This window comes from Euprymna scolopes, chromosome 36, assembly GCF_053919585.1.
Source record: "Euprymna scolopes isolate OS-2025 chromosome 36, ASM5391958v1, whole genome shotgun sequence".
Taxonomy (NCBI): domain Eukaryota; kingdom Metazoa; phylum Mollusca; class Cephalopoda; order Sepiida; family Sepiolidae; genus Euprymna; species Euprymna scolopes.
Genome location: NC_136517.1, coordinates 11293242 through 11305501, shown reverse-complemented (window position 1 = coordinate 11305501; position 12260 = coordinate 11293242). Strand labels below are relative to the sequence as shown.

General features: G+C 33.9%; 1 protein-coding gene across 6 annotated transcripts in view; it reads left to right on the top strand.

Moving 5' to 3' along the window:
- LOC145260335 (uncharacterized) overlaps positions 1–12260 on the top strand; it is a 153586-nt gene that overhangs the window by 75247 nt on the left and 66079 nt on the right. For all 6 annotated transcript variants that reach the window (XR_013864274.1, XM_080118250.1, XM_080118249.1 and 3 more), the window contains exons 4-6: positions 7669–7737; positions 9716–9809; positions 11059–11316. Coding sequence is in view for 5 of the 6 variants with exons in the window: in XM_080118250.1 (XP_079974376.1) it covers positions 7669–7737; positions 9716–9809; positions 11059–11316 (421 nt within the window). In the remaining variant the exon portion in view is untranslated. The remainder of the gene's footprint in view (positions 1–7668; positions 7738–9715; positions 9810–11058; positions 11317–12260) is intronic.

Below are 12260 nucleotides of genomic sequence, written 5' to 3'. Positions count from 1 at the left end.
GGCGCATCTTAGTATGCAGCCATTCGCTCCCCCGAACAATAAGGCCAGCCTCCTCAGATTGGCCATAAGTCCACCATTACACCTGGCTTGAGCCATTATTCAGTAAATTGTTTCCAGATGATGAAGGAGTCTATACCAAAGGCCGCCTATAGTGCCTGCTTAATTTCTTCCAAGTTTGCGTCATCCCTGAGTTGCTGGTATATGGTGTAGGCTCCTTTTGTGGGATTCAGTGCGATGACCAGTGCAAGCTCTTTTATTTTGGACAGCCTGCAAATGCATTCGGTTTTTTCAAATTATTTGACAACATATGGGCCAGTGGGGGAGCACTCGAATTCAGGGATTAAAACTTTAGTTCAAATTTCATAACGCCGAAATAGTTTTTATCATAAAAAGAAAAGGAAAAAAGGAGGAAAGCAAAGTGGCTCAATAAAGGCAACAACCATCTCCAAGGATTCTCATTCAACCGTCTCCAAGGATTCTCGTACAACTATCTCCAAGAATTCTCGTACAACTATCTACAAGAATTCTCATACAGCCGTCTCCAAGGATTCTCACACAACTGTCTCAAAGGATTCTTGTACAACTGTTTGTTTGCATTTTCCCCGCAGCCTACTTTTATGCAGTCGAACAGCAAGATTTTGCATCACCTTGCGAGATTGCTAGTTATAAAAGTTGTAGGCGCCACTATCTTGATTCATTGGCAGCTTGATTCCACATGACGTACACATGTGCAGACACTTTAACATTTAACTATTAACAATATGCATAAAATCAATTTTCAATGGTTTAAAATACCCATTCTATAAACCGATAAAAACTTGTGCATTGACCCGATAATATATAGAATAGATTTATTTTGATAGGTACAATAATAAACGTCCATGCCAGGCAGCAACAACTGGGTTGGCAAGTAAACCGCTCTGAGTTTGCATTTCTAATTTGCAGCTTCAACTCAGTTTCACTCCTTAAATATATCCTGGTTTCGAGCTATGTCACAACATCATGTGTTTGTGTAGTAAGTAGAACACAGGAAATTATCTGTCTGTCGATCTATCTATATATCTATGTGTATTATCGATATATCTAGCTATCTAGCTATCTTTCTATCCAGCGATATTGTTAAAATAGTTTATATTGGAAGTTATTTATTGTTTAAAGATGTTTAAAAAACTTGTCAAAACTATCAATTGGACAAGTTGCACCGGAACAGTGTCTGATAGCTGACCCAGAAGGCCGTGGTTGTCACGTGATCAGGTTAGCTGAGAAAAATAAATGAGTTGAATTGAGGACGTCAACAGAAGAAAATGAATTCAAAGAGGTCTCCTCTCAAAAGGGGATGGGGATCTCAGATGTGGGATGTGTAAGAACTGGCCACTCAAGTAAAGATCGTTGATCGCTCCTCTGCTAAACATAATGCCTGGGAGCGAATAAAAAAATATAAAAACCAACCCACCGTCTTGAGTATCTTGCATGCGTCTTCTCTGTCAAGAGAATCAGCTCCCTCAAGATGATCAAAAGGAAGCAACAGAATCAGATATGCCAAGTTTATGGATTCGTGTTATATGTCAACACACACACACACACACACACACACACACACACACACACACACACACACACACACACACACTAAAAGAGACAGTACCAACGATCATAGCAGGGTTAAAAGCATCAAAGAAAAGAGTTAATTATACACTGAGAAAATGTGAAGAACACACACCTTGACTACAACACGATAAGCTAGGGTTCAATTAGTGAAGAACTATCATAGACATTTAGTGAGGCATATACACACTCAGATGAACCCTTCATCACAAGTACATATCTCTGTATGTCATGTTGGTACCCCATTATATAACAATAAATTAAAAATTGAATGCTCAAGGTAAGGAATTTAAAATAAAATACCAGATGATGCGGAATTCAATTTCAATAGGAAAAAAGTAAATTAGAAGAAAAAGAAAAAAAAAAGAAAAGAAAAAAAAAAAAAATATATATATATATATATATATATATATATATATATATATATATATATAGAGAGAGAGAGAGAGAGAGAGAGAGAGAGAGATTGATAGATAGATAGATAGATAGATAGATAGATAGATAGATAGATAGATAGATAGGAGTTTAATCACATTTTTTAAAACAATTCATAAAGTTAATTTGAAAATATCAGAAAAGCAAATGTTATGAAGTATTTTATTAAATGATTAAAATGATTTTTTGAATTTTTTCTGAAACTTTCAGTGTAATACACCTTTTTAAAAGGAGACTTTTTTTTTATTTTTTTATTTTTTTTATTATTAAATGTTCGGTCTTGTTGACGTATCCTTCTTATTCTCTGACCCCTCGGCGTTAATACTACCAGACAAATTAAAAGAAAAAGAAGGAAAAACTGACAAAAACTAAGTCTTCTTTGAAAAAAGTGTATTAAACCAAAAGTTTTAGAAAAATTTTTTAAATGATTTTAATCATTTAATAAAATATTTAATTCAATTTTGGGGTTTTATATTTTCAAAAAATATATTTTTGTAATATCTTAAACAGAAACAATAATTTATTTTAAAAATTAATTTGCAAGAAATCAAAAATTACAGACATTAATTAAACCAGTATGGAAAGACAGACTGAGAAAGACTCACTATACAAAAGGGTTTACTTCTCTTTCTCTTATAAATAATTTTCATCTTGCCCACCCCTCCTATTCTAAAAAAAAAGCCCCACCCAATTAACCAAGGCGATTCTCCTTAACCCATCTGCAGACACTCTATTTGTCGGGCTGGATGCAAAAAAAAACAAAAACAATTATTCTTCCTCTTTTTTTTTTTTTTTTTTTTTTTTTTTTGAATGGGATACTGCCCAGTCAACAAGTAAGGAAACCTTACTCTCCTTAAATTGAATGTAACTACCCAAATCTGAACCTTCTGAAGATCATCTATTTTCTTGGTCATAAAAGAACTTTATTGTAGTTGAACTTCTACAGTCACAAGCATAAGCAGTTTTGCAAGGACTTTCTTTTTTATTATTATTGTTTAATGTTATAATTCAATACATCTGTTATCCTTATCTCAATCTTGTGTGTCTTCTGTGCCCTTATTTTGTAACGTGGCCATTATACTCGAACTATGTTTGTTACACTTCAAACCTCTCTCGAACCCTCACACTGTCCGGTAGGTAGCGCTGTAAAGGAACAAACAAATAAAAATAATTAAATCCAACTTGTTTTTTTTTCTGTTTTAGCAAAAGGCATTATCGTTACTCTTCAAACAATGCTGCTTTTTATTTATTTATTTTTTCTGTTCCTTTCGTCTGCCATGAGATTAAAAACCCTGCCATCTCAACACCAGCTTAAAACTCTCTCAATGTCAATACAGGGCCACACATCCATCTCGACCATACTTTACTTCTTTCCTGACCATGTGGAGTATTTTTTCTTTTTCTTGGTATGCAAACCCGTACACGCTTCCTAATTTGCATATGTGCAAATGTGCTGCTAATATCTTCGAAGGCCAGCTATTCTACAGCTCCTGCTGATATTTTCACACTTGCCCACATGCGCTCTGCCAGAGCGCCGCTCTGGTACACATTCAGCATTATCCAAGTTTGGCAAGAGATAACTGAACCTCTCCCTTGCCAAAGTTGTCACAGTAGAGGTGAGAAAACGACACACATGCATATGTAAGCTTTTGGAATAGCACAAACACACACACGGGCACTCACACACACACACACACACACATACACACACACACGGGCGCTCACTCACACACATACACAAACACACACACACACACACACACACGGGCGCTCACACACACACACACACACGCATACACATACACACACACACGGACGCTCACTCACACACGCACTCACACACACGGGCGCTCGCACACACACACACACACATACACACACACACAACAAACACCCATACACGCACACACAACACACACATGTGTGCACACACGCAATTCACACACACAACACACAACAAACGCCCGCATACACACACACTCATGCAAGCACACACACACACACAGATTAGACATTTTATAGTAAATCAACATAGGGCAACCTTACAATAAAAAATACAGCGCCGGCAAAAGTTCGCACTTGTAATTTTTTCAAAAACTGTAGATTTAAGCTAAATTTAATGTAACTGTTTAAACAAACTATACCTCATTTGATTTGCCTTTTATTCCTCTATAATTTTACCGGTTCACATTTGACTTTTAATTGAAATATTCTAATGTTCACGTCGGTTTGTACGGACTTTCTTTTTGCCACCTGTGTATATAATTTTCTAATTTTGCCTTTTTGTGTATTCTACAAAAGCTGCTATAATGACTGGAGTGTTACGTCTGATGATACGTGTTATAGGTTTAATAACCGTTAAAATATGATCAAACGGATGCAGCATTGCAGCATAACATCTATTCAACAATTTACAGATTTTTAAAATCTCTCAAACTGTTATGGCCGCCTCTGTTTTACTCAAGGGCGATAATACTGTCTTCTTGGTCCAAGGGAAATGACTCTATTATTTCTTTTTGTTAGTTTCTACTCAAATATCTTTTTTATCCGTTTTAATTTTTTAACTGTACCGAACGCACTCGAAGTAAATTTGCAGGTGCTTTACATAATTGGGATTGTTCTTTGAGCAACTACTACGAGGCCTTTCATGATTCTCATTTGTATTTGTCTGTATGTGAAATGATGGAGTTTGAATTTGTTCATTAACAGGTTTTGTTTTGTTTTGTTTTTTTACTCATGTGCACCCCAAACAAGGCATATATATATATATATATTAGGCACCGCCAAAAATGGCCGCAAAATCAAGTTGTTGTTGTTTTTTAAAACTAAATTACATTTATTAAAATCCATTATTTCTGAGTAACTTTTTTTTTTCCAGAAAGATAAAACCCTGAATTTTATCATATAGAAAACAGAATAATGTAAAACTTTTTCTACTATTTTTAATTCAATTTTAAATGTTAAATTTTCCCAAAAAGTTAACAATTGTTATTTTTTGTCTTGCACAAAAAACGTACTTAAATATTTAAAAAAAAGGGTTTTTGAAATAATTTATTTATTCATTTATTGTCTAACTAAGATTTAGGATGATTTTCTAAGAGAATATGCAAAAATATTATAATATAAGTACCTGAATTTCAAATAATTCCACTTATTCATATATGTAACCAGATATTTCGCGTCGCCGAAGAGTTCAGATCGACTCTGTTTACGTTTTCTTTCGATGAGACGAAAACTATGGAAGACTAAACAGGCCAAAAAAACTTATTTTTCAGTGACGAAAATTTCAATGTATTATTAAGCTGAGGCTGGCCAGTACCAGATGGGTGACCATTTGTATGAGTTTGGTTTTTAATGTGTATGTGTGTGGGGGCCAGGCTCCCCAAAATGGGGGGAGGGGGCAATTTAAAGCAGAATAAAAAAAAATTATTTCAGCGCTTTTGGTCCACCGTAGTCGAAGGGCGGCAAACGTTTTCAAACGAGATCGAAAAAAATGATGCTATTTTTAACACAAAGGGCACAATATTTATCGAATTTTTTTTTTTTGTATCGATTATTCAAAGCATGCTCTGTTTAATAATGGTCATGCATTATTCGGCTCGCTAAAAAAAAATTGTTAATTTATTTATCAAAAATTTTAAAATGGCTTTTTTCGTATAAATATAAAAAAAAATTTTTTTTTGTTTTGCTTAACTTAAATTAATTATTTTACTTAACATATTCACCGAATTTCACACTTCAAAACTCAAAAGCGGGATAATTAAACACAATCGAAGTTCTGATATTCAGACGTCAAAATAAGGTATGCAAACAATTTTTTTTTTTTTTTTTTTTTTTTAATCTATAATTCTGTCCCTTACAACAACAATATGTTTTGTTCAGTTTCAGATGATTATTTTAAGCATATTTGTTCCCACTTCAAAACAAGGGGGGGTTTTGTAAGCAAAAAAATATATATATATAAATATCGTTTATGAAAAATAAGTACACTGTTATAAAGTTCATTCTTCTCCTAATAATCGCTGAAAATTTCGTATTGATCGGATAATTACCTGATTTTTGGTAGATTTTTAAAAAGACGGTCCGTCAAAAAGTACTGACCTGCCCCCCCAGTTTTGGCGGTGCCTAATATATATATATATATATATATATATATATATATATATATATATATATTGGGACCATGCAGGGTGATGACTAATAAAATTTTAGTTTGCATTACATTTAATTTTTTGCATATAAAAGCAGGTAGCAGGAAGGGAATTCCACGGTTTAGAAACTATTAGAGTAGAAAGTTTTTTTCTGGCATTTAGGGACTTCAACAGTGAAGGGGTGCGATTTTGTTGCTAAGTTGGTTAAAAAGGTAAGCGAAAGGCACAGAGATATAACATACAACAACATTGCAGCGATGGGACAGGGGTTACAGTTTAGTTGACAAAGCAGGACCTATTAGATTTGAGGCTCTTTTTTTTTATCCTATCCAAGAGGAAGAGACTAGTGATAAATGCACCAGCCCAGATGTGGTAACAACACTCCATGCATGGGTGAATGATGGCTTTGTAAAAGTGCAGGATACTCTTAGGTATGAATAGTCTTCTAGCACAATAGAGGGAACCAACCTTCTTTGCAGCAACCTTCGCAATGTCCGCAATGTATTTGTTTCAATTCATATTTCCTGTGAATGTTAAGCCAAGGTGTTTGAAGGAAGAATTCTCAGGTAGTGTTATTTGTCATGGATATCAGTGGTTGGGAAGGCTTCTTGTAATTGTTAAAGGAAAGCAGCTTAGTCTTAGTAGCATTAAATGTTATCATCCATTTGCGGCCCCATTCCACTACTGTCTGGAGGTAATTTTCTAAGTATTCTGCCATTGCCTTAGATTTGTGTACATCCATTCTTCCCTCATGCATGTTATAGAGCATTGTATCATCAGCAAATATACCCATCTCGGACACAATATTATCAAGGAGGTGGTTAATGAATATCAAGAATAGTCCAAGGATCGACTCCTGAGGCACTCCCGCATTAATGTTATGCTGTTTGGATGTACATCCATCTATGACAACCTGGATGGTCCTATTGTCTAAGAAGGATCTAATTATATTTAGTATTCATCGAATGGAATGGTTGATCAGTTGTCCAATAAGTTGTTTACATTATGTATCTGGTTTTTGTACGGGTTGAGTTGTTTGCAAAACGTCTTGTGTCGATTGATATGATCAGAGAATGTTATGTACCAGTCAATATACTTGGGATTTAAAAAAATAAATGCCCACATTTTTAAGTTTTTTTCACCTTATGTTTCTCAGCTAATAATTTTTTTTTCCTTTGGTCAATGGAATGCAACTAAGCAGTGAATATGTTCTGAACCTGGAAACATATCTTCATTGTTATGTGGAAGTGAGATTAAGAGACAGAATCAGGGATATGTAACATCAAATTGTTTGTTTCGAAAGTAATCTATACAATGTGTTTCCTTTATTTACCAATTTTATTTTTTAAACACCCTGTATAAGATATAGAGATAAAGTGATACAATCCGATCCTATTTACTTTCATTAAGCGTGGGATTTCCACAGCCATGCTAGTAACTAAATCAATAAAAAAAATAAAAACTTCTTTTTTAACAGTTCAACAACAGTTTGACAAAGGCATTAATATTCGCTTCAGCCTGGCTTCGGCAAGTTCTTGGAGAAAAGGTAGGTCTTCATTTTTGTGTTTATGCCAGGCAATTTATATCAATAATGGATGTATGTGCTTATTTTTCTCAGATTAGATATACGATCTGGAGATTTGGAAAAATAATCATTCTTTACTTTTTTAAATTTTCGTAAGTGGTTATGGTTAATCTTTTTCAATTCTTTTCCAGATATATAGAGAGAGATAGAATATTTTAATGTTTTATATATATATATATATATATATATATATATATATATATATATATATACTAGCAGGCCGCCTGGCGTTGCCTGGTCGTAATACAGGTATAAATATTATATTTTAATTCATACAGAAATTGAGACATGTGCATACGAGTATTATGTTTTTTTCTAAACAGTTCACTTCGTGTAAGTAAATAAAAAATACTCGAGCTGGGATCGAAACCAAAACCTAAAGTCAGTGAGTTAAGTATGATAACTAGTAGGCCAGCTTGACACGTAATTTAAAAAGTGTATTTAAACATTTGTATTCTTAACATAAAGAACCTGTCATGTGAACCATTCACACATGCGCATTCGTGAAACAGTTGACAAACAGATAAAAATCCGACGACCGCCACATATCAATTTTTCAATTTTGAATCCTTTTTTTCCGGATGAAAACCGATTAAAAAGTTTTTCACATGTCTCCATCCATCCATCCAGCCAGCCAGCCAGCGCGGCCACAGCCGAGATTGAACTCACAACCCGAATTTGTAGTATAATTCAAATCTTGTCTAATAACCTATATATAAAATTTGAAGTTTGTAAATCCAAAATTCGTTGAGTATATAGGTTGAGAAGTGTCCTCACACACACATTCTCACTTTTATATGCATATATATATATATATATATATATATATATATATATATATATATATATATATATATGAAATAATAATAGATATGTTAAATACTAGAGTAATCGTGACCCGTTGGGTCATAACCACGAACACTATTGTACTTTGACTTCTTTTGAAAATTCTTAAACAGTGACATATCTGGAAAGAACTTGAATATCTACTAGACACTATCCTCGAGTGTCTAAGATCTCTCTGTACAAGGATTTATCAGTTCAATTCAATTGCACCGGCTGAGATTAACAGTTGTATCAAAAAAGTGGTTGGTTCTGCACAAAGCTTTCACCACTATAAACAAATTATACGCAGATTTCCAAACGACAGTTGTATATGTCAGAATTGATGAGAGTGTCACACAGATCGAAAAGATACTACACTTTGGTCCTAAGATCAAGTAATGCATTTTAGTTTGAGTTTCACATTCAACACAACAGCAAAATCTAATATATAAACGGCTATATGTCTGTCTCCGTATTTTCAAACTCTATCTCCTCCGAAACCAAAAGCCACAGAGCGGCGCTAGAGGTCTTAAATGATTGGATTTTTTATGGGCCATTCTTTTATGGATCTTTAGCTAGTTAAAATTATTATCAAGGGGTCAAAAATGAATCACAATTGAAAAAATCATTAAATATTTTGTACATTCATTTTAGTTTATTTTTAATTTTTAATTTTTGATTAGCTTTTATGTATGTCACTTTGGTACAGTGGTAACGGCACCAGCTTTGAATGCTAGAGTTTCGGTTTCGATTCTAGCTGATGGCATCTTAAATACTTTTGTTTACTTTTGAAATCACAACCCTATAATAATATATACGGAATCTGGACAAATTGAAATATCATATGCAAGCATATTTTACGCCTGGGCAAAGCCCCCTCTTTCCGCTATTCAGATATAATTTAAAACAAAAATACTTATTTTGCATTCCATCTTTGGCAATCAAGAGGTCCCATTTTTAAAAAAAAAAAAAGGGAGTGACACGTGATAACGTAAGTACTAAGATGAAATTACTTTAAGGTGCTATTTTATCGATATCTATTGATGAAAATATTTTTTTTTATTATATTGGACTTCTATTTAAATATTGTGATTTTTCATTTTGTTCTAACAAGGATATGCCAGCGTTAACGACGGTCTGAGTGACAGGGATCGTGAAGAGATATTAAAGAAATGCGTTCGATTACTTCAGTCATCCAAGTCGATAAGGTAGGTTGCTTCATCTTGAACCCTTTAGGTTCCCAACTTTTCCTATAAGCCATGGAGAGGTTACCAAATGTAAGGATGTCCAAATGATTGAAGTGTATGGCTTTGTATGGAGAAAACTCACCACCACCACCACCGCTATTTCCAAAAGTCATCGCCTCTTTTCGATTAATTTAAACCTACATCACTTCCGGTTTCACAATGGGCACAACAGCTAACGCGTCATGTTTTTTTTTTTTCACTTTCTTTTCTTCCTTCGCGGTACGGGGTCGAGCCTGCTTGCCTGCCTACTACCATTTTTTTTTGCGCTCGCAATTTTCTTTCATTTTTTTTTTTTTTTGTTGCTCAACCAACATCCTTACGCACACACCTCCACTTTCTTTTCCGCCTTTGCGTCATGGGTTCGAGCCTGCCTGCTTACTACAACTATTTTTTTTTGCTCAACACACACCTCCAAACACCCGGACAACGCCGGGCACTCAGGCTAGTTAAATGCTAAAGATCAAAGCACAACATTATCGCCTACTAATAAAATATAATTTTCTTAGTTAAAAAGAACTACTTGATCAATTTACGTGATTTTTGGAATATGACATGATGTGTATGGACATCACAAAGATTTTTGTCTATTTTTATTTTTAATTAGATTGAACTCTGAACTGCTACTTCTGTTTGTAAGAGAGTTCGACAAAACATTTTGGGGTCCTTCACAACACTTTAGGCTTCGGGTTCCAAAAGAACTGGGTGTTGTAACCTTCGACCTTTCTTATTACAAACAGCTTGTTACAATATTCTTATTACAAACAGCGTATTACAATAATCTTATTACAAACAGCTTGTTACAATAATCTTATTACAAACATCTTATTACAATAATCTTATTACAAACAGCTTGTTACAATAATCTTATTACAAACAGCTTGTTACAATAATCTTATTACAAACAGCGTATTACAATAATCTTATTACAAACAACTTGTTACAATAATCTTATTACAAACAGCTTATTACAATAATCTTATTACAAACAACTTGTTACAATAATCTTATTACAAACAGTTTGTTACAATAATCTTATTACAAACAACTTGTTACAATAATCTTATTACAAACAACTTGTTACAATAATCTTATTACAAACAACTTGTTACAATAATTTTATTACAAACAGCTTGTTACAATAATCTTATTACAAACAGCTTATTACAATAATCTTATTACAATCTTGTTACAATAATCTTTACTTTTACAGGACACATGGGAAAAATAGAAGACTGTCAGATGGAGCACGTGATTATAGCCTGATTTTTTACGGATCAAAAATCGTCCAATCAAACGGTAGCCAGTCTGGAAGAAAAATGCGCTCAAAGCCACGCCCCCACAACAAGAAACAATCATTAACATTGGACGACGTGCAACCTCCAAAAATACCTCGTCTGGAATCGAGCGATACGGAGGAAGAAAAACAATTGCTTCAAAGTGTAACAAACTGCAAGACAACTATTATACAGTATCCCTTTTCTTTGGTATTTCTTCTCTTCTTCATATTTTTAGAGTCATGCCTCTTCATTAGATATAGTTTAATGCCATACACGGGGCAGAAGTAAACGAATGTAATCTTCACTTTAGTTTCAATATCGCCCTTTCTTTGGTCTGATGAAGTGATCTCTTTGAATTGGTATTCCACTGAAACATGTATGCACATATGTAGCCAATAATGTTTCTATGATAAGCAGACTATATATATATATATATATATATATATATATATATATATATATATATATATATATATATATATATATATATATAAATGTTTAGAGGTACAGAATTTAAATAAAGTTTTAAATATAATGGCGGAAGTCTCTCGAGAGCTCTTTCAGCTATCATCTCATCAGGAGAAAATCGATAGCGTAAAAATAATAATACTATGTCGAAAGTAAAGAGTTCTGATGGGGAACTATTGAATGTGCCAAAAATTACGGGGACACTAAAATAAAGTTTATTAACGTTTAAAAAACAATTAAAATGATGGCACAACGAGGAAAAAAAAAAAAAAAAAACGGGAGAAAAGATCCCTCCTTCTGCAGCCTTGGACTCTGCTATTGGCCAGCATTTGGTTGACAACCCGTGCCGTGCCGATAGATATAAAATTGAATGGTTCGAGGTGCTACATAGAGCGGACTCCAGAAACCATTTAAAGATTTTGGAGTCTGTCTCTATTGCGGTGCAGAAACCTTCTTTGTGCCGGCAGAAAGAAACATCTAACGCATTTTTTCTCTTTGAGGAACTGTGAATCTTTTCTCCCGTTCCTTTTTGTTTGTTTTTTTTCCTCGTCGTGCCATCATTTTAATCGTTTTTTAAACGTTAATAAACTTTATTTTAGTGTCCCCGTAATTTTTGGCACATTCAATAGTTCCCCATCAGAACTCTTTACTTTCGACATAGTGTTAT